The 23,582-nt window shown below is 37.4% G+C and overlaps 1 protein-coding gene across 1 annotated transcript in view; it reads left to right on the top strand.

The window, feature by feature from the left end:
• Positions 1-384: 384 nt before the first annotated feature.
• The window catches only part of HCN1 (hyperpolarization activated cyclic nucleotide gated potassium channel 1), a 387,066-nt gene continuing 363,868 nt past the window's right edge, over positions 385-23,582 (top strand). Inside the window, exon 1 of the mRNA XM_039234146.1 lies at positions 385-791. Coding sequence (XP_039090077.1) covers positions 385-791 — 407 coding nt within the window. The remainder of the gene's footprint in view (positions 792-23,582) is intronic.

Genomic DNA, 23,582 nt, shown 5'->3' with positions numbered 1-23,582 from the left:
AGTGGAGCGAGAGTGGAGGGAGAGTGCGCGCTGTGCGGGCGGGGAGGGAGCCTCTGCGGCCAGCAGAGGGCAGCCGAGGGGCGGCGCTGGCGCGCGAGGGCTGAGCGGAGCCTCGCCTCGCTCGGGCAGCCTCAGCCTCAGCACCAGCCGCCGCGGAGCCCGGAACGCAGCCGCTTAGGGCAGCGGCGGCGGCGGGAGCGAGGCGCGCAGGGAGCCGCGGCGCGGGCGGGACGCAGCAGCCGCCGCCGCCGCCGCCGCCGCCGCGACGGGCAGCCGGGCTCGCCGGCAGCCAGCTCGGGCCCCTGCCCCCTCAGCTTCGTGCCCCCGGCGCCGGGCGGCCGGCGAGTCTGGAGCCCGCGCCGTCGCCGGCCGCGTCCCCCGGGCATGGAAGGAGGCGGCAAACCCAACTCCTCGTCCAACAGCCGGGACGATGGCAACAGCGTCTTCCCCGCCAAGGCGCCCGCGACGGGCGCGGGGTCGGCCGCGGCCGACAAGCGCCTGGGCACCCCGCCGGGGGGCGGCGGGGCCGGCGCGAAGGAGCACGGCAACTCGGTGTGCTTCAAGGTGGACGGCGGCGGCGGCGGCGGCGAGGAGTCGGCCGGGGGCTTCGAGGACGCCGAGGGCCCCCGGCGGCAGTACGGCTTCATGCAGAGGCAGTTCACCTCCATGCTGCAGCCCGGGGTCAACAAATTCTCCCTCCGCATGTTCGGGAGCCAGAAGGCGGTGGAAAAGGAGCAGGAAAGGGTTAAAACTGCAGGCTTCTGGATTATCCACCCTTACAGCGATTTCAGGTGAGGACTCCCTGCCGCCGCCCCTCCCTCCCTTCCGGGCGCGCCCTCTAACTAGCTTCCCCGCGCCTGGGAGGGGGCGCCCCGGGACTCGGAGGGAGGGGTTGCGGGGCGGGCGGGGGGTGGCGCTGCCGGCGGCTTCCCCTCGGGCTGCTCCCGGCTCGACTCTTCAACTAGTTTCCGCCGAGGAGGGGGTGGGATGAGGAGCTCCTGTTGCCCGGGAATCCCAGGGAGGTTTCGCTTCCTTTGCCTCGTGAACTTTGGGGGACACATCGGGGAGGAAGTCCACGGTGACACCTCCCCCGCCCCCAGATGGAAGGATGCTAAGTTGTGCCAAAAAAAACAAAACAAAACAAAACAAAAAACAACACACACACACACACACACACACACACACACACAACCCAAACAAGAAACTTTTACTTCGGAGCTGGGAGTGTAAGGAAGCGGCCAGAAAGTCGTCTTTGGGGTGACACCCATCCTCGCGCTGATCCCCCAGAAGTGGGTCCTTCCCAGAGGGGAAAAAGGCGCTCCTGGGCTCGAGGAGAGGATGGGGCAAGCGGAGACAGTGACTCACAAGTCCTAGCTGTTCCAGCCGCTCTCACCCCTGGGGAATGTTAATCTGTTTTTCATCTGCCTATAGGCACTGGGCATCCTCAGTGCATTTCTTCGGAATAGTGGCTGGCAGACTCGGGAAGGCCAGTGTGCGCTTGGATAGTCCCTGGCTTGAGATTTCAGCGGAGCAGGCGCTGCCAGGTTGGGCAGCAGCGTGGCAGGAAGCTTCGAGTTCCAGAAACAGAGACAGGGGGGCGTTTCCAGAGCCCCCTTCCTGAAACCGAGAGACACCCTTTCTTGACCTTGACTACAAGTCTGTTTCGGAAATCTCTTCCCCGTTTCCCAGCTGGGAAACAAGGGCAGGAGAAGAGCTGTCAGCTGTCAGGGAAACTGCTTCGGAGAATTAAAATTAAGACGTTTCCCGATCTTATTTGTCTCCCAAGTATTTACTCGGTTATAAGCATGTTTAGGGATTATCAAATGAAGGTCGTGAAGTAGATCCTCTTATTAGCGTGCGTACACGCAGCAGCTCTGGGAATAAGGTTGGGCTTTCCGTTTAAATTCTAAAACTCACGGTGGCATTCATTATTTATTTATCTGAACTCTTTTAGAAAAAAAAAGAATCAGTGAAAAGAGTATATGTGCAAATTAAGCCATTTTAATAGGTGTCGATTAAACAGCAAGCAAAGATAGCAATAAAAAGCAGCATTACTTTGAGTTACATTTAAGGGAAATTGCCATCAACTCCAAGCCTCAGTAGGAGCTGTCCACAGTTCTGAATCACATTAGCTTTGGAAATCCCAAACTCCTGCCACACAAAGCCTGGGAGTGACTGTCTTCTCCTTGTTTGAAATTTAAATATTGCCTCAGAAATCAGAAGCCTCTGTTATTTATGCATAGAGTGAATGGATTTTAGGAAGTGTATCATTTTAGGGTTCTTATTTTCAAAAACATGTAACAAAGTCCAAAGGGGGACTTACAGAATGTAATGGCATTTATAGTGTATAGCAAATGAAGAGTTGGACTGAAAGAATGTTTACATTTAAAAGAATCTAAATAATCAACCACGGTTCCTCCATCAGGAAGATAAACAAACTTATAAATCACCTTGTTTTAAGGCACATTAGAGTGTCATGTTCTTTAAAATTTTAAAGGTTAAAATCAAATGTAGAATACTATCTCTCCCTCAGTCCTCCATGGAAATATGTTGCAACCTAGTACCTTTTTTTTTCTTTCATGAGAAAAACTTCACATGGAAACAGCTTCAGTCTTAGTAACAAAAGTAAGCATGGTGTTTCCAGCAATATATGTGGTTCACTGCTCACATACAAATAAAATGCTACACTTTATTTAATTTTACCTCAATGGATTGATGCCTTTTGATTACTTATGATATTTTTATTTCTTGAATAGTGTAAAACAGGGCTACACTTTTCAAAATGGTGGCACATGGCACGTAATTAAACTTTTACCACTTACTGGATAAAAACATAGTGCCACCTTTCAGGAATTGAAATAGTGTGCCAAAACCTTTTGAATGAATGAAATTCATGAAATTAAAGATTCTCCACATTTTCTCAGGCAAATCATCTAAGACAAAATATCTTTTTAGAATCAACAAAAAAGTTACTAAGTAAGAAATAAATTGAGATCAGATGATGGTTTACTTTTACTGTGCATTTCAAATAAATGACAAAGGATTAAAAAGTGAGGTAATACTCTAAACAAACTCCACTGTGGAGTAGTTTGCAATGCTGGATTTTCTCTTGCATAACTGGAAGAAGGAAATGACAGACATAAATGAAAGAATTACAAAGTTTAGGTTTTTAGCTGGAAGATATATGAAAAGATAGATTTTAAAACTCATAATTATAATATATACCAGCTTTCTAAAACAAAAAGCTAAGGAAGTCATGATGTAAATACTTATTTGCCTATGTGAAGACTTTTAAATCTTATTATTTCATTAATATTTTTATATGACCTTAATAAGATTTCTCAAAACCATGTCAGTATAATATAATTGAAAAAGCAGAAAAAAGGAAGACAAAATTCTGGCAGTACTCTTTTCCTAAAGGAAAAGAAATTTGGGGAAACTCTCTAACATAGTAGAAATGTTATGGTTCTGATCTGTTCACCCCAGGCTCTCTGCCGAAGGAGACACTTTAAGGCTAGGGCTTTGCTATGATTCCTACAATGCCAAACTGATGTTCACTAATAATTAGTGACTGAGAAAGTCACACTTAAGAATCAATTTCCATGGAAGGTTGGGAGATACTGGAAATAGAGATTTTTTTTTTTTAACTTGATGCTTTCATAAGCTTTTGCATGGCCAAGGAAGTTTACTCCTGCTCTTAGGTCACCCCGTCCTGCTGAACGTAGGGGAGACTGCCACTCCTCGACAGGCCAGTACTTTACCACTGTGCTGGTGATCTAGTATCCCTTTGCACGATGACTTTTGAGACAAGGGCCTTTTCTACTTCCCGGGCTTTACTTCCACTGAGACTCCTGCAGAGCCAACTAGGTGCTTCTCTCACCTGCCCAAGAGAGCTATTGCTGTCTGGCACGAAGTTTTCTCCTATCTCTGGTGTAAGTAGGGCAGAGGCTCTGTATTTCCCTTCTTTCTCAGGAGAGGATGATGTTAGAAACCTTCAGGGACTAAAGAAGAGTCAAATACTACCAAAACTGTTAGAAATAACCGGGTGGAAGAAACGGAGATGTGCTGATGGAAGCAAAGATCGCAGTGATGTCCCAGGAGTCAAGGAATGCATTCAGTGTCTGAAAACTAGGAATGGCAAGGAGTGGACTCTCCCTGAGAGCCTCCAGAAGGAACATAGCCTTTGATTTTAGTCTTGTAAGGCTTGTTTTTTTGTGTGTTTGTTTTCTTGTTTTTGTTCTTGGTTGTTTTTTGTTTGTTTGTTTTTAGAAATAACTGAGTGGGAGCTAGAGAGTTTATTAAAAAAAATCTTATGCTTTTGTCTATACCATGGTATATAATCATGCAAACTAGGGAAAATATAGTTGGTTAAAAAGTAAAAGTAGGGGCACCTGGGTGGCTTAGTCAGTTACATGGTGGCAGAGTCTTGATCTCTGCTCAGGTCATGATCTCGCCATCTGTGACTTTGAGCCCTGCTGCATCAGGCCTGCTTGAAATTCTCTCTTCCTTCTCTCTCTGCTCCTCCCCCACTTGTGCATGCATCTTCTCTCACTTCTCTCTCTTGCTTTTAAAATAAATAAATAAACTTAAAAAATCAAAAAGAGAAAAAGTAAAATTATACTGGTCTTTGAGTAGTAAGGACATGGTCTCAGTCTTATTGAGTTTCATGTGTACCACACACACAAAAACAAATATCTAATTAGGAGGTTAAATGTGATTTTTTTGAGATTACTAACATTGATTATATATTTATTAGCTAAAATTTTACTTTCTGTGTATTTAATAAAAAAGTGACACTGGCCTAGCCTTATGCTTTCACAGCTAATCCATAGTTATGGTATAATCATTCAAATGGATTAAAGGAATAGAGGACTTTTCTGGATGGTTTTTATTATCTGAGTAATTTACCTTGGAAGAATTTATCACCAGACTGTTTGCGATTTCAGGGTTTCTGACATTATTTTCCTGGATCACACTTATATACAGGGTGCTTTTATAGATGATGTTCCCATTTTATATATATTGTCAGCCAACATCTTGCCTCTGGTAAGGGAGGAGGTTTAATATCTTGGCTTGTTACCTCTTCCACTGCTTTTCATCAATTAGTATGAACAACTGTACGAGAAGCTTATTGTGTCATAAGGACACAAGGACTCTAGAGACGGGAGTCACTTCCTAAAGATATTGCCATGTCTGGCCTCCCATCTCTGCTTCGTGTTGCAGCCACAAGAGTAGTGATGTCAGAGGTCACTGACGCGTTCATTAGTGAAGGGAGGCTTCACCCATATTACACAGTAAGTCGGAGAGAGACCTTTGTTTCCAGGAGCTTCTTAAGAAAAAAACAATTCAACCTTCTGGGGTTTAAGGACTAATTAGCCTACCGTTAGGTTATCTTTGTGCTACATGTGATCTGTACGCTCCCAGCAATGCTCCTTTTATTTGTTTTCCATATCAACACAGCCAAAATTAGCCATAGGAATTTATTTATTTTCTCTGTTAGGTGAAACTTTTTATATCTTACCTATTCAATTAAGTTTTTCCTAGTGACTCTACCAACTCTTAGGCCCAATTAAAGTGAAATGATTTGAAAATATCAATTTATTACATTACTTTTTCTTAATATCTATTTAAATTGCAAAACTTTAACTTTTATTTGGTGTTTCACTATTTAATTGCATTTGATAGATATTTGTGTGATATTATTATTACTTTTTAAATTTTTTGTTTATTTTTGAGAGAGGGAGAGAGAGAAAGAGCATGAGTGGGGGAGGGGCAGAGAGAGAGGAAGACACAGAATCTGAAGCAGGCTCCAGGCTCTGAGCTGTCAGCACAGAGCCCGATGTGGGGCTCGAACTCACCGACTGGAAGATCATGACCTGAGCTGAAGTTAGATGATTAACCAACTGAGCCACCCAGGTACCCCAATATTAGTGTGAGATTATACTATTAAAATGTTACAAGATGTTTTTTTTTTTTTCTTTTCTGAGCAACTTTCCCTTTAAACCTACTTTTGGGACTTAGTATAGATTGATAATCTTTGGGCACATGTGTTTTTACCAATTCACACTTAATTATGTCAACTTGTATTTATGAACTTGAATATTGATGAGTAATGCAAGAATTTTAAATGTATTGGAATAATATATTACCATTATCAAAAGCTTATTTAACAAAATTTAAATAAACTATATCTACTTGGTCAGAAACCACAAACTAAAACAAGACCAACACCAAAAAGCAATTTAAGTAGCATTTGTAATTATTCATTATTCATTATTCAATGAACCTACATCCCAAAGTGAGTAAGAGTCAAGCAAAATATATCTGATGTGATGCTCGTGTGAACATTTTGCCATTCAAAGTGTAATTCTGTTCTGTAGCAGATAATTCACTTCATTACTTAGAGATAAGTAAGTGATCGGTTAAGGGTAAAGACTTTCAAATATCGTTTCTTGTCATGAAGATACAAATTATGGCAGACTGTAGCACCACAGTGAAGAGTGCTGAATGTTTTCAGAGTCTGTAACAAATTTTCATTTTATAATTTTGTATAAAGAGGTAACAAACTACAAGTAAGGAGCAGAGGTGGTGATAATGAAGGAAAAATCTGCATAAACTAGGAAAAAAGACTATTTTTACTTAGACTAAATACTTTTCTTCTAATAATTTTCTTTATGAAGGCATCTTTATATACAACTCACCATTATTTAAAAAAAAATCAAGGGAATATGGTGATGCTCTCTGATGCATCCTGGAATTATCTGTGGTATTGCAAAATAAATCTTCTTGCCGGTTAATTCTGTGGTGTGTGTGTATTGTGCATGTGGATAAAACTACTCAAGGGACATCTATATATAATTATATGCACATAAGCATATATATTGATATTGATTATTTTTGACTTGAACATTTATCTGACACATTTCACCCAAGTTTGAATGACAAAAATGAATGACCCTTTTCAAGTTGATTAGTTAATTTCCCCATAATATTCTTCAGCCATTTCACATAGTAACTGACCACTTGGTTAAAGCAAAGTAGCAAACTGATACATGTCCTGGATTTATAATTGGACCATCTTATTTATATTGACCTGTTTTTATTTTTAAGACATTAGCTACAATTCTAAAGCCAGGCTAATTACACATATACAGAATTAGCAACTATTTACAGATTTTGTACTTTCAGGTTAAATAGTGCTGCAGTGAACATCTTATATATTACTCTTCATTATATTTTGGACAGTCCAGGCAGTGAACATTTTAGAGATTCTATACATACTGACTTTACTAATTAATACGGCTACTGGTTGAGACATTTTAAAAAATTTGTTTTGAGAGAGAGAGACAGTGAGTGTGTGATTGGGGGAAGGGCAGAGAGAGAGAGAGAGAGAGAGAGTGAGAGAGAGAGAGAGAGAGAGAGAGAATCTCAAGCAGGCTCTGTGGTGTCAGTGCAGAGCCTGATACAGGGTTCTATCCACAAACCACGAGATCATGACCTTAGTGGAGATCGAGTCGGATGCTCCTCCAACTGAGCCACCCAGGCGCCCAGAGACACTTTTTAAAATTATGAGTGATGTAGGTTTATCAGTGTTGTTGATATTTCTATTTATATGTGCACAAGCAGATTCAGGACAGAAATTCAAAACTATATTCATCATAGAGTAGCAAGAGTGATCTTAAAAAGCAAATAATATTATTTAATGTCCAATAATATTATGCTACTTAAAACCCTTTAGAAGCTTTTCATTACTCTTATAATACATTTGAGCTACAAGAGGAGCTACAAGATCTTGAATAATTTCAGTTTATCTATGCAACCTCCTCGCCCACAACTTACTCCCTCGCTGTTTTCTGGCCACCTGGTAAATTTTTAGCCCCTACAGTAAGCTGAGTTCTCTCCTGCCACAGACATTTTGATGTGAAATTTTTAAACCCACTTCCTAAAATTCTCTCTCTCTTTTTTTTTTTTACTTTCTGTCATTCTGCATCACACCTAGTTTCTCCTTGTCATTTGGATTTCTGCTTAATCCTTGTGATCACCCTCAGCTTCCACCCTGCTATTTAGTTCTCTATCTGGGTCTCTTCTTTCATTGGAACTTGTAGTTATATTTTATTTATGTCCCTCCACTAGAATATGAGTTCCATGACCTCATCTATATTACTCAATTTTATATTTCTAATGCCATGAAAGTACACATAAGAGATTGTTTTCCTGCTTAAATTTTCTTAGATGCTTTATTTTTGACAGCTTTTTTTGAGCTATAATTCAGTTACAGTATAATTCACTCATTTAAAGCACGTGATTGATTTTTTTTCTAGTATATTCACAGAGTTGTACAACCATTACCCAAATCAATTTGAGAAATTTTCTCACTCCATGTAGGAACCCATACCCATTAGGACGCATTTCTATCTCCCTCTTTTCCTTCTCCCATTGCTGTAAGGAGCCAGCAGTCTACTTTCTGCCTCCAGAGATTGTTTTTTTCTGGACATTTCCATATCAATGAAATGATATAATGTGTAGTCTTTTGTTATTGGCTTCTTTCAGTTAGCATATTTTCAAGTCTCGTCCATGTTATAGCATGTTTCAGTATTTCTTTTTTTGCGGAATGCTGTTCTGTTGTATGGCTATACCAGATTTGTTTATCCATTCATCAGTTGATGCACATCTGCATTGTTTCTACCTCTTGGCCATTATGACTACTGCTGATATGGACATTCTTGTACAGTTTCTTGTGCAGAGATATATTTTCGTTTATCTTAGAATTGAAATCACTGGGTCAACATACGGACTTTTAACAAATATTATTGAATGAATGGACAAAGAATTAGTCTGCAACCAGGATGTGCACACATTTAATCTGACAGTTAGTAAATCCAGTTAAAGAAGCTCTTCCTTTCTGTATAGCAACACCTAGCATCCACTCCCTGCTGCCACCTGCAATGACATGTCACAGCCATTATACTTCCCTGCCCAGTGTACAGATGACTGAATGAAACCGCAGGAACATTAAGCAGCATGAACATGGTGACATAGATAGTAAGAACTGGGCCAGGAATTCAGCTCTTCTGAATCTTAATTCTGTTACTCCAACCCTTTTACCTAAAAGGAAGCAAGCTGCTAGTAGAATTCATTCTCCTAACCTGCAAGGATACATTATGGATTACACCTAATCATTTATTCTTCCTACCTCTTGAAACCATTTCAAAATAATATGAGAAAACACACAGATACATAGATAGATAGAAGAAAGAGGAGAAAAAAGAGAACCAGAGATCTCAAAAACATTTTGGAAAATACAAAGCTAATGGAGAAATTCCACAGTTCTTCACCACTGAGCCCCCGAGGTGCTTAGGGCATGAGGTACCAGTTAAGAAGCAGTTTCTAGGAAAGCCAGACTGAAACGAGGAGGATTAAATAAGGGGCTTCGTAGTGAATACAGAACTTTCAGGCTTAACATTAGAATCCTTGGAGCCAGGTCAGTTCTCCCCAGGCAGAACACTGGAGAAAAAATACATCCAATGTGGGACATTTCAAGACCTTCTAGTAAAAATTCATAGTCATTATCTAAGGATTTTTCAAAAAGCCTAATATATGTACATAGAAACTGTAATTATAGGTTGCTGTTCTATCATCTAATATGATCTTTAAGCAAAGCATTATGAGTCTTTGGAGAAAAGTCTCCATCATAAAAGAGAACGACTAAATCAAACAGCAAAAGAAAGTTAAGAGAACAGAGAGGCATTTGGTTAAGGGAAAATTACATTATTACAAAAGTAGTCTATAAATCATATCTGCAGGAAGATATTTTATCTCTACGATAAAAACAATATGCTATGAAAAGACACCTAGACAATTTTTTAAAAAAGTGCTCACATGTAAGAAGTTGGCACATAAAGTTTTGGAAACCTCTCAGAATTAGGGCAAAAAGAAAAAAAGAATAAAACATGTAATAAAGGATAATTCATAAGGTCAAAATCTATAAAAAACAGTTTCAAAATGAGAACAAGTGTGAAAATGGACATATGGAATTAACAGAGATATTTTAAACAAAAATTTCCAGATAGCAGGAAGTGAAATGTCTTTTCTGAGAGTGCTCAACATCAGGAAAGAAAAACACCCCGCAAAGGGTCCTAACACAGAAGCTTCAGAACACCACTGAGTCAGGAAAAAAAGCCAAAAATGTTTCAAAGAGATATTTACATATCAATAAGTTGGAAAATTACTGTAAACTAAATGATAATGTAATAGTCTCCAAAATTCTGGACTTTAGTTTTTTCAATTATAAAATGAGGAAAATGATATATGTATCTTATCAGGTTGTTGGAGTGATACATATTTTATGTTGATACAAATATTTTTAGGGACGCCTGGGTGGTGGCTCAGTCGGTTAACCGTCCGACTTCGGCTCAGGTCATGATCTCACGGTTCGTGGGTTCGAACCCTGCATCGGGCTCTGTGCTGACAGCTAGCTCAGAGCCTGGAGGCTGCTTCTGATTCTGTGTCTCCCTCTCGCTCTGACCCTCCCCTGCTCATGCTGTCTCTTTCTTTCTCTCTCAAAACTAAATAAAACATTAAAAATATAAAAAATTTATAATGCCTAGATACGTAGTGCTTAGAAATTACACTGCACTTAATGCTATGTAATTGTTAGCTATTATTGTGAAAGTAAAATTGAGACAGAATTAAGGAATGCGAACTATTTGAGAAAAGGAAATACTCTCTTCATACATACTTGACAGTCTTCAGAATTCTTTAAAGCAAATGTGTCTGTGAAGACAAGACCATATAAGCAGTAGGCTGTTCTGATTTCTTTTTATCTTGGAAGTCTGGGCAGCAGAAACCCTGATGTACAATGGCAAGTTTTGTGTGTGGTATATGAAACAGTTTTGCTGGTGAGACAATTAGCATTGGAAAACTTCTAATGCATCCTCTGTCTGTAAAACTTTCTGATTTAGAAGATGCCATTAGTATCTTCTAAGTTGGTGTAGAATGCTATTGTATTGAACATTTAGAACAGCTTTTAGGGAAAATTCTGATGGCATTGAGTTGCATGTACTCCTTCCTGTTAATTTTTATTGTCATTAGGAAATGGCATAGTTACACCATTTGATATCTTATTTCAAATCAGTTAAATGTTATATAGGAGCCAAATAAGATGATTCATAACTTGCTGAATTCTTTCATTTTTTTATTGTCAAATTTAATAATCTATGAAAAATGGTTATTTGGAACTATAATTTAAAAAATATTGCAAATTTAAAAGAATGATTTTTAATGTTTTTTTTTATATCATTTTTTAGCAGATGTCACTTATTAACCTTGCAGATTATGTTAGCCTTGTTTTTTTTTTTAAGATAACATACCTCATTAAAATTATGCAATCTTAGTTGAGAGATGTGAGTAGAAGCTGAGAAAATGTATATTGAGTGTTATATTAGTAGTACTTACAAGGAAAATGAGTACTTATTTTTTCTATAGAGGAGTTATTAGTTATTTAAATAATTATTTTTAGAAAGGTTCTTTGTTCTGAGCAATAAACTGGTATTTGTTTTGAATAAGCATGTGAGTTAATTAGGTTGAAGATAAGAGACAGATATATTGTCTGGGATTCAGATGTAATTTTTTGGTTTATAAAACAGCAGAGGTACATGCTGAAATCACCTAGTTATGTCTGTATATGTACTTAACAATATAAATAATGCAAGAATTCTGCAAGCTGTAATTATTGATTAAGCTAATCATTCATTCCTGTCCATTTAGTGATTCTCAGGCTATTAGGGTCATAGAATAAGAATCAAAAGAAAGCTGTGAATCTTCTTCCTAGAAAAGTGTCTATATGCACAAAATTTTATCTGTGATTTCAGGATGTTTGTGGTTCCCTGCACGCACATTTATTTCTGGACTCCAGCTTAAGACTTCCTGAACTATCTAATATTTTTACACAGAAATAGAATACTAAAAACAATGGGTAGAAGATAGCTAGAGACAGAGTTCTATTTGGACAAGCCATTGAAGAATTAAAACTGTGGCTAGAAAGATTTGTTTCAAGAGGAAGAGAATTCCCTGTCAACCAAGTAGTTTAGTTCTGAGGCTAGATACCTGGTCAGCAGGGATTGAATAGATGTTTGTTCTTGATAGGTCAGTCTGTGCAATAGGTACAGAGTTATAACTGGAAACATTTGGGATGAGAGGACAATAGGTGGTTTTTTGCAGATGATGTTTACCTGCTTTAAAAAGCTGATGGAGGAGTGCCTGGGTGGCTCTGTTAGTTAAGTGTTTTGAACACTTAACTCTATGTGTGAACAACCATGATTGAGGACATATAATAGAAAAAGAATCACCAGCTTTATAGCCAAAAATATAAGCTGCCCAAATTTGAAATTTGAAAAAAAATTGAAAAAAAATTCAAATCCATATATTAAAGTATAAGTAGTCTTAATCAACTAAAATAGTTGAATAAAACCCATTCTCATCAGTTTGCAGTAAAATTAAATCCAAATAATTTAAAATGTATAAAAGATAAAAACAAGTGAAACTAGAGTTCCTAGAAAAATATTAGTGAATTATTTAACCCTGTTGCCATCTGGCAGAGCTTTCCAGTGTGGCAGTCTGGGGACTCTGACTTATTGTAGCCTTTCTGAAGGTCTATTTGACCCTTATAAAAAGTTCTTGAAAATTTATAGGCTAGTAAATTATCCTGCAGAAAAATTATGACATGTTTGCAAGTAGGATGATCCCTACAATACTTTTCATGATAGGAGAAAGATATAAACAGAAATAACCTGGGGTGCCTGGTTGGCTCAGTCGGTTAAGTGTCCAACTTCAGCTCAGGTCATGATCTCAAAGTTCATGGGTTCAAGCCCGCATTGGGCTCTGTGTTGACAGCTTGGAACTCTGTGTTGACAGCTTGGAGCCTGGAGCCTGTTTCGGATTCTTTGTCTCCCTCTTTCTCTGCCCCTTCCCTGCTTGCGTTCCATGCTCTCTCTCACTCTGTCTCTCTCCTAAAAATAAACATTAAAAAAAATTTAAACAGATATAACCTGAGTAAAATTTCAACCCTGTCTGAAACCCCTGCTTATCAGTTATTCCCCATATCTCTACCATGTCTTTTCTTCACAGAAGTTATTACAATTTATTATACTAAATGTTGTGTTTATCTAATTTGATTATTATCTTTCCTAATCTGTAATTAAACCTCGCTTTGGGGCTTAACTATAACCCCTTTTATACAGTACTGTATTTCTAAGGCTGGATCCTTGTATGGCAAAAGTAGGCATTCAGTGAGTATGAGTGAATGAAGAAATTTTAGCAACATTATGCTCGATCTTGGTTTTTATACACAACTTTCAACGAGATGATCTTTTCCCTATATTTCCTACCAAAAACATGGAGTATTTTAATGCAGTGCAGATAGCCTAACCTAAGACACAGAAACATTAGTTGAGAAAAGTTGGAGCTATTTAAAATAATATTTATCCATACTTGCATTAATTCTGTTTATTGTAATGTTTGTTTTTATGTAGTTTAAAGACTTGGGAATATATTTGTGGATATCTTGGGATGATTCTCGTTTTATAAGCCCCATCAATAGTATTTAAGTGTCATTGCCTTTGGAATCAATGCTATTTTCATCAGAATAGAGCTGAAAATATATCTCTTTGGGCAATGACATTAAGAAAGAATGACATTACTTTTTGATGTATCATGTTTTTATTTTTTTCTTTTACCAAATTGTGTTGCCTTGGTATAAGAGAATACATGTCAAGTCCTATTGTGCAAGGATTAGAAAGTAGAACTGTCTGTAGGTATAGTTAATAAAATATTGAGTCTGTGTTTTGAAAGAGGATTAATTTTGAACTTTGACTCTGTAGTAAGTAGATTCTTTTACTGTGTTCATCAAACTTAAAAAAATGCCAGCCCCAACTGTTCTGAATCAGCACTATTAAATTGATCCTTGTGTAATGTTAATGGAAAGTATACCATAGCTCTTGATACAAGAAAATTGAAGTTGACATAACTTTTAAAAGGAAAGGCAACTTGAGTCTTAGAATATAGTGGTAGCTTAGTTTTTGGGCATAAAAAATAGAGCAGATAGATAGCAAAAGCAAAACACATGGACAACATTTAGAGCAAAATTATCCTCATGAATCTAAAGAATAGACTGGGACAGGCTTTTACCAATTGCAAGATGTGGTTTTTGAACTTCCATGTAGGTTGAAAGAAAGAAGTAATGAAAATCAAGGTCATTTGATAAACCAGAGAATAGGCAGACCTCCCCCATACCCAACAGGTATTTGCTGGAAAAGCAGTCAGAACTGGGGTGGGATTCACACAGTCCAATGGCAAGAGGTCTGCAGTAATTTCAAGAGAAAAGGTCGCTGATCCCAGGTCTGGGGCAGGATAAGGGCCTGAAACAACTTGACAGACCAGATAGTAAGGAAATTATCAAAGACTACCAGGGTAATATAAAAAAAAAGTTAGGAATCAACATGAAAAAGCCAAGATGAGCTTCAAAAAGGGTGAGAATTTCAACAGATTCAAACTGAACAGATGTTTGAGTTCATAATGATACAAAAGATGCTTAACCTCTGAAACTCATAGAGGCACAATTTCTTACCTTGAAACTTGGGTAAATAAAAGGGAAGAAATCAAGCATTTACCCTGCTTTTCCTATATTATCTGAACCAATATGTAACCAAATAGCCGAGGATGAAAAGAGTATCTTTATAAAATTGTTTGAGTCAATACATGAAAAGGTAAGGGTATTATTAGAAAATTGCCACTTTACCATCCTCATTCAATTCATGGATCTAGATGTTGAGCATCAGTGGCCACTAATAACAAGAGCAGAGCCAGATATTGCATTTTCTTGATAAAGGAACATACACCACCTATAGTTTTGCCAATGGAATGGAATCTGAATCTCATAGGACCTCTGGGTCCAGATGCCACATTTCAGGAAATATAAAAGGTGGAAGAACATGCTGAACTTGTACTTGAGCATGTAATTAGCAAAATCCATTGTTGGAGAATTCATGGGCCTGTCACCCAGTTTCTTCAGCAGGTAGATAGTAAAGAAAAGAATGGGATGGAAGGGAAAGTGGAGGTTTGAGGCAGAACAAACTATGCAATTTAGGGATGCATAGTTGTGATGAAACTCAAGAAATTCAAGGAAGCAATTACTATGAAAGCCAGCAGAACTGTTATTTCTGAGGGTGCGAGGGGGCTGTGATTGGGGTCATACACATGGAAGGGCTTTCTGGGGCAGTGGTGATGAAGTTCAATTTCTTGTCCTGGGTGGTGATTTCAAGGACATTTGATTTATAATAAGTCACTATTTTCTCTACCTGTTTATTTTACAATGAAAAGGAAAAAAGGAAAAGAGGTAAGTTGTCAGCACAGAGCCCAATGTGGGGCTCGAACCCACAAACTAGGAGATCATGACCACATAAGGATTGACTTTAATGGAGGGAAAGAATGCCAGTAGGGAAATTGTACAAAATGATATGCCATTAGAGAAAAATCATGATGCATTGATTCTATAATATTTAATTATCAGCTAAATTTTATAATTTTTATTTATTTCTGAGAGTTTTGTTGCAAACCATCACAAATAGTACTTTTGCATGTAATTTTATTTGGTAAAAAACACTAATTGTTGGGGTAATATTATCTCAGATTTTTAACCTTTAAATCTTTATTAGTCTATCATTACTCTGTTATGATTCTAGAAAGCATAAAGTATTTTCAGGTTTGTTGTAAAGACAATCAAGTCAAGAATTATTTGGGAATTGTGTGCTTAAAAGGTAGAAAAATCCATTGGAAGATAGCAAAGGGATTTACCTATTGACTAAACTGCAGACTGCCTCTATATCCTTTTTCTACGTAAAATAAACCTAATGTATATTCCTTCTGTATCAACACATCATGTTGGAAAGGGAGAGAAAAGCTCTTAACCTACTTTCCTATCTTCAATTTTTAACTTTATCATGCTTGTTAATTGCCTGGGTGTCCTTTAACCATCTATTTCCATGATTCTTTCCCAGAGGCTTGGTTTAATTTTAAAAGTGCAGTGTATTCAGCCCTAATTATGTGAGAGCTCACTGCAGGCAAACAGCAAGAGATAGTAATGACCAAAATGTATTTTTAAATCAGTGCGACAGATACCAGAAACACATTGCTGTAAACATTTAATGACTAAGAAATATAACCATGTAAGGTGATATTTAGAAGCTAATGGTATTTGAAAATAAAATTCCTTCTTAGAAACATAACTTCACTAAATGTGATTTTTTAAAAAATATATATTTTTGTAGTTTTATATATTTTATTTCTCTTATCAAGTATTTAAACAAGGTGATCATTCTCACAGCCTCAAATTCTTTTCATCATCAATAAATAGACATGAGTGGTTCTACTTTATCTGAGTTTGAATGAAGTTCACAAAATATGCAGTCTGTGTGCCTGGAAATAGTGTCCATTGTTTCTTTGAAAAGCATGCTATTATGTAGATTTAAATGTCCACAATAAATCAAGATTTTAAACATTTTCTATCACAGTTACTTTTACGTTAAGTTAGTGGGGGAAAGAATTACCATTGAAATGTTTTAACTGGTCGTGCAAAGAACAAGCAATAGCCAGTGGTTTATTCTACAGAGTCAAAATGCAGGTTTATCTGCTAAACTCTAAGTGCCAGGCACTGCTTTAGTGTCTTTATTATCTGCCTGAATCCTTTGAGCAACCCTACAACACTTATTAATTGTGTCATATTACAGTCTAGAAAACCAGATTATGCAGTGGGTAGGTGGTCAGATAGTTTCTAAGTAGAGAAGCTTGGATTTGAACTCAGGGATCTGGCTCAGAGCCCAGGATCTCAACCACTTGTCCCAGAGGAATTTAGTCATTTCCTGACCTAGTTGACTCAGTCTTTTTCTCTGACTTTTTAAAAAATGTAGTGTTAGAATTTATGTATTCTTTTCCTGGCTATAAGAAGCTTAGTTATTTAGGTGATAGTCTTGAAGGGGAAATAGCACCCCATTAGCAAAATATTGGCTGCATTTTTCTGAAAGCTCACTTCTAGTTCACCATGTGGGATTGCATTCTATGTGTAAAAACCAAGTTATTCCAAATGCTTGCTTCTTTTTATAAAAAGATAAATATTTGACATTAAAGAGTTAAGGGTAAATCTTGAAATTAAAATACCCTTATCCAGGTGGGTAACTAAAACAAACAGAACTATAAAGACTTTTTTCTTTTTTTTTTTTTTTTTTGGCTCTACTTAAGTTTAGTATTCCAGAAAACATAAGAACTAGTAAAAACAATTCTATTTACTAAAAATACTTCTAATTTCCTTTCATTATGTTCTTTTTGTATTCTTTTAAATGATAGTGCTTATGTACCAAATGAACAGACTATTCAAATGAAAATAGCAATGAAGAACCAAACTCATAATGAAGGTATCAGGACGTGTATGGGAATAGAAAGAAACTATAAAACTTTAGCTACAGATATTATTGATAAAAGATATAGCTATTACACAAAAAAGGTCAATGTTTGCTGTTTGGTTGCATCTACAACCATATAAATATTATATATCGGATAGCTTATAAATTGGAATTCATTCGAATAATAATGAATTACAATTGCTTGAGAAATTTTAAGAGAGTTATTATTAGACTTTGAATCTACTGAAAAAAAAAAACCCAGGAAGCTAAGAAAGGCAGGAAACAACGTGTAAAGTTTTATGTGGCAGATGGCTAAGAAATTTCCCTTAAACTACAGTCCTGTTGTACCTCTGAGATCATTCCCCTTGGTTTCTCTAGGTGTGATACCAAGATATTCCACTTAATGGAATCACTGCACCCAAAAACAATTGTTTCATAACCCCCCTTTCCTTATTGGGACTGTGAAGCTATAGAAATAATCTGAAGAAACTAAATCCCAAACAGAATGAAACATAAGCAGAGATACTGAAGAATTAAGGAAAATTCTGCTGCAACTTATTTGTTTAAAAATAGAGTTTGTTTAAAATTCTTGAAAAAATGCAGTAAGTGATGATCGAGTCTTAAAAATCAGAACTTCCACTAATAATGGATAATTCAAAAGTGTATTTCATCACTTACTTTGTTTAACTTAGGTAAGTTTAAATTCTTTTTCTATAAGAAACATGCTGAAAACACTTAAATAAACCAAAATGAAACAAACCTTTGACTCTCAGTTATTTTTGATACTTTCATAATTCATTTTTTACCTTTACTGACTTTCAAAAAGAGGCAATTGCATTCATTCTCACTCCCTTGCTTATCATTACTCCTAAACCCTGCATTACCTGGCTTTCCATTTGAACAGAACCTGGAGGGAGGGGGAACCCCCCAAAACAGAAAACAAACAGACAACCAAACAATAAATCTTATAAATGTCATTTAATCTCCTTGTTTCTAAATCTAGTAAACACTTTTCAGATTTTAATTTGAACTGTGAATGCCATTTGACACTCCTTTTTGACTTTGCTGACCCTTCACTACTCTGATTATTGCTTAAATATTATTGGTTCTCAAAATCTAGCTTCAAGGCCTCGTCTCTCCTCACTGTACATTTTCTCCTTGGAAATCAAGGCAAGATACCATGTCTTGAAGTATCACTGCCTCTTCTAGCCCCAGCCATATTATTATCTTCAGTGTACATGTCCAACTGCCTCTTTGGTCCATTATGTCACCTCTGACCTGATGGCCAAATGTGCTCTCCAGCTTATGTTTCCTCAAGGATTGAGTGATTAATGACGGTACTTAACATTAAATCTCATTATTCCTTTAGGCTTCTACTTGTTCTTCCCTGGCATTCAACCTGTGATGCATAGATGTACACAAGTGCATGTGCACACACACATTCAATCACTCACACACACCACCACACTTACCATGACTTACTTATTCTGCCTTTTAAATGTTTCCTAAATCTGTCACCTCTTCACTGTCACTACCAAGGCTCAGGTCCATTTCCTCTCATATTTTTCTTTTGTGATCCATCCATTGGATTCTAGTTTGGTTCCACGTCTGTTTTCTTTTCTTTTTTTAATATTTTTATTTATTTCTAGGAGAGAGAGAGAGAGAGAGAGCATGAACAGGGGAGGGTCAGAGAGAGAGGGAGATACAGACTCTGAAATAGGCTCCAGGCTCTGAGCTGGCAGTCAGCACAGAGCCCGACGAGGGGCTCGAACCCATGAACCACGAGATCATGACCTAAGCGAAAGTCGGACGCTTAACTGACTAAGCCACCCAGGCGCCCCCCACGTCTGTTTTCCAAACCAACACCTAATTGTTCCTACTACATTTTGCCTTTTTTTTTTTTTTAACATGCATTCAATTGTCTTTCATGTGTTTCTACTTTAGCATGTTTTTTCAACAATTTGTTATGTCTAAGGAATGAACCAAAATTAAAAGCTAAATAGACAACTTTGGTTATCTATAGGCAGAGAAACAGTGCTGGATTACAGAGTTAAACCAGAGATGATAAACCAGAGACACACAGTTTGTAATGGAATTCAAGAGGAAGGGCTCTGAGAAATTCTCCAAAACTTCACAGCTATGCACTTCAATTCACTGATTTACTAATCACAGTATGTACCAGCCACTAAGCTAGACCCAGGATAGAGCACTGAAAAGTCAGACATTACTCCTCCTTGCGAGTTTATAATCTTGGGTGAAAGACATGCATTAAATGACTAATGAGAGATGATCACTGTTAACAAAGGAAGACCACCGGGTAATATATCGCAGGATAGAGCTAGGAGCTTAATCTAATCCAGGGGGTTAAGAAAAACTTCCATGAAAATGTGACAGTTGAATTTAGAATTCAAAGACAAATAGGACTTAGGGAGGCTTTAGGTGTGGGTGAGAATAGAGTGAAAAACCTGACTCATGACACTTTTTCAATAACAAAGCAATGGCTGATAATGTTTTGAATGATTTCCTGCCACTATTAGTGGGATAAATAAGATAGATAGGCTGATGATAGATAGACAGATGGTGGATTATAGTTAAAAATAGTTAAAATTAATAACTAAAGTAAAAAATAGTTAAAGTATGTCTCAAGGATCACACTGTATATTTGTTTTTTCTTTAATGCATCTTCACAACCTTTGCCCATTTTTCCTCTGGCATGATTATATTTGAATATATCCCTATTCAAGGCTTAGATTTCCCACAAATCGTTTGACACATAAATGATCATTCCTTTGCATTCTCTTGGAATTTATTTATAATTTATATTCCATTATCTTGAGCCTGCATACATTTCCTGGTTATTTTAGCCATTCTATTCTTTCCTCTGTTTTCTCAAATTTTCTCCAGAGCATTTATGTCCTTTACCTCTTTTAGTTTTGTCTCCTCCCTTACTATTTACCTAAGTAGCCTGAATGCTATGCCACAACCACATCTTACTTTAAGCATGGTAAAAGTTTTATTCTGATTTCCCTGTAGAGAAATCTGCAGATCAAAATATGGACAATTATAGTTTATTTTATTTTATTTTAATTTTCAATGTCTAATGCATGTGACACAATGTATCTGATTGATAAATAAAACTATAAGGTGCCTGTGTGGCTCAGTCAGTTAAATGTCCCACTCTTGATTTCATCTCAAGTCATGATCTGATGGTTTGTGAGACTGAGCCCGGAGTGGGGCTCTGAGCTGACAGGGCTGAGCCTACTTGGGATTTTCTCTCCCTGTCCCTCTGTCCCTCGCTGCTCATGCATGTGCTCTCTCTCCTTTCTCTCATTCTCTCTCTCTCTGTCTCAATAAAAAAATAAGGATTTAAAGAAACCACAACTTTATAAGTATATATAGATTTGCTTTTATATGTGTGTGTGTTTCTAGAGCGATTTATACTCCTAGTACTCTTCATGTAATGATAAGATGCATATTAAAAATCTTATTGGGGCGCCTGGGGGGCTCAGTCAGTTGAACAACCAACTTCAGCTCAGGTCATGATCTCACGATTCATGAATTTGAGCCCTGCATTGGACTCTCTGCTGTTAGCACAGAGCGTGCTTTGGATCCTTTGTACCCATCCCCCTCTCTGCCCCTCTTCTGTTTGTGTGCACACTTTCTCTCTCTCTCAAAAATAAATAAACATTTTAAAAAATCTGATTGTTTTCCTAAAGATCTCATAGACAATATCACATACTTAGGATGACAAAGGAGATCATACTGGAAAAGCTAAGTGATAAGGATGTAAACATTTGAAATAAAGTGATCCTTCAAGAAAGAAATCTGGAGATAAATCTCTGTGTATAAAATCCAGCCATGTCAGAATACTCAACATATGCACACACATACTTTGTAAATTATGTAAAGTAGGGAAGCATACACACAACTGCAGTGAAGAGCTCCCTATTTGTCTTGATCCAATTAGGGAGAAACTGGGCTACATGTAGGCAAAGTTGTGAAGTATGAAGAATCTGTGGTCTGCTTACCAGCCTTTTCCTACAGCATTTTACTGTTTTTGCTCTTGAGCCTCTTTCCCATTAAAACATAAAAATATTTGGCACCTACGATTATTAATGATATTTAGTCTTGAGTGTATGCATGTTGAAGCGACTTCATCCTATTTTTTTAATTGATGCTTTAATAACTAATGATACAAAAGACATTTCACAATTGAAGAAGTGAGCAAATTACTTAATGCAGGTATGTGATGGGAGCTGTACAGAGATGACCCTTAAATCATATTAGGCTTATTGGCTCTTCCTGAAGGTAAAGCTGATTTAATACTTTGGGATGATCCAGGGAAAGGTCAAAAGGTACAGTCAAGTATAACAAATGGGGCTGAAGATGAAGAACATACATTTGCAGTGCCATCCTTGGCACAGCTGTGCGATTTTTCTCTTAGCAGTTCAGCATATCTTTGTATAAAGAGAGCATTCAGCCTGTAGCCTCTGTCCACATGGGGCTGGAGGGTGTGTTGGAATGAAGGATCACCAGTGACTCAGTGGCCCAGAGAATGAGCGCTCTAGGTGATCTGCCAGGGGACCCAGGGTGTGTAGGAAAGGAGCAGCCATGAAAGGTTTGAATGAATAGGTAATAGACATAACGTGGTGGCTAATACAGCGAGAGAGAGGACCTGACTGGCTTAAGATATCTTAAGGGACAAGAGTTGATTTCATGCTGCATCTAAATCTTGAGCAAAGCTAGTATCAGACTTGGTATTAGACGGGTGCTGTAAATTATTGGAAGTATGTGGCAGTCGGTCTCTCCCAAGATAGAGCTTATGAAATTCAGAGTAGCACTGAGAGTAACAGGTCCAGAATGAGTATCGAATCATATTTTCCAGGAAATTCTGTTGCCACTTATTTATATTTTTCAAGAAGTGATTACTTGGGAATTCTGAAGTTTTGTGCCACCTGCATTCAACATATAGTTAGATGGTTTTATATCCATGCAACTCTTATTGAAAATGCATTCTTTCTGTACTTTCTTATTTTAAATCCCGCAATTATTTTTCATTGTATTGAAAGTATATTAACGAAATATTTAGTTTTCATGATATTGAAAAATCTTGTCAACTTGTAACATCATTTCCTGATTTATGTGTAATAACTAAAAATATACTTAATGTTAAATTAATTCCGGAGGTAGAGGACACCAAAGTTAAGTGATAGCTAATAAAAATGCATTACTCTTAGTTCTGTTTTTAGTGACAAAATATGTATTTTCTATTTCATTATTACAAAACTTTGTTAGAGTTCACAATGTAAGCTTAACATAAAATTATAAACAAACATGATACATTATGTAGATAAAAGATATTCACTGAAGAAGTATGTTTTTTTTTTTTTTGAGAATGTGTGTTTCCCTCTTTTTATTCATTATCCTTTTATCAAACAGTTTAATAATTGCCTCCACAGACAGTGATGTGGCACTTAAAATGTATAGGCCTCTAAGTACTCCTCATAAAATAGTTTTAAATGATTAAATTCTAATTGGAGATACTTAAAAATTTTGACTATTTATTAAATGTTTCTTTTTTGAGAGAGAGAGAGTGGGGGAGGTATAGAGAGGGAGACAGAAGATCTGAAGCAGGCTTGGTGGGGTTCAGACTCACAAACTGTGAGATCATGACCTTAGTCAAAGTTGGATGCTCAACTGGCTGAGTCACCAAGGCACCCCCCAAATTTTTGTGTATTTAACCCAAAGAGTTAATGTATATGTGTATATGTATATTATATATGTATATGTATAGACTAAAAGTCAGCAAAAATTAATATTTTTTAAAATGTTTATTTAGTTTGAAAGAGAGACAGCTCAAGTGGGGGAGGGGGAGAGAGAAAGGGAGAGAGAGAATCCTAAGCAGACTCAGCACTGTTAGTGCAGAGCCTGATGTGGGATTTGTTCTCATGAACTGTGAGATCATGAACTGAGCTGAAATCAAGAGTCAGTAGCTTAACTGACTGAGTTACCCAGATGTTTCTGAAAGTTAGCATTTTAATATTAAAATTTAAAGCATAACTATTTCAAGGAAAGCGTATTCCAATGCCTGAAAGATTTTAATTTATCATTTAAATGTCTCTGTTGTTTCAT

This window comes from Hyaena hyaena, unplaced genomic scaffold (assembly GCF_003009895.1).
Source record: "Hyaena hyaena isolate Hyena2069 unplaced genomic scaffold, ASM300989v1 scaffold_83, whole genome shotgun sequence".
NCBI lineage: Eukaryota > Metazoa > Chordata > Mammalia > Carnivora > Hyaenidae > Hyaena > Hyaena hyaena.
Note: the sequence above shows the minus strand (reverse complement) of the source record. Positions and strands in the feature narration are given on the sequence as shown.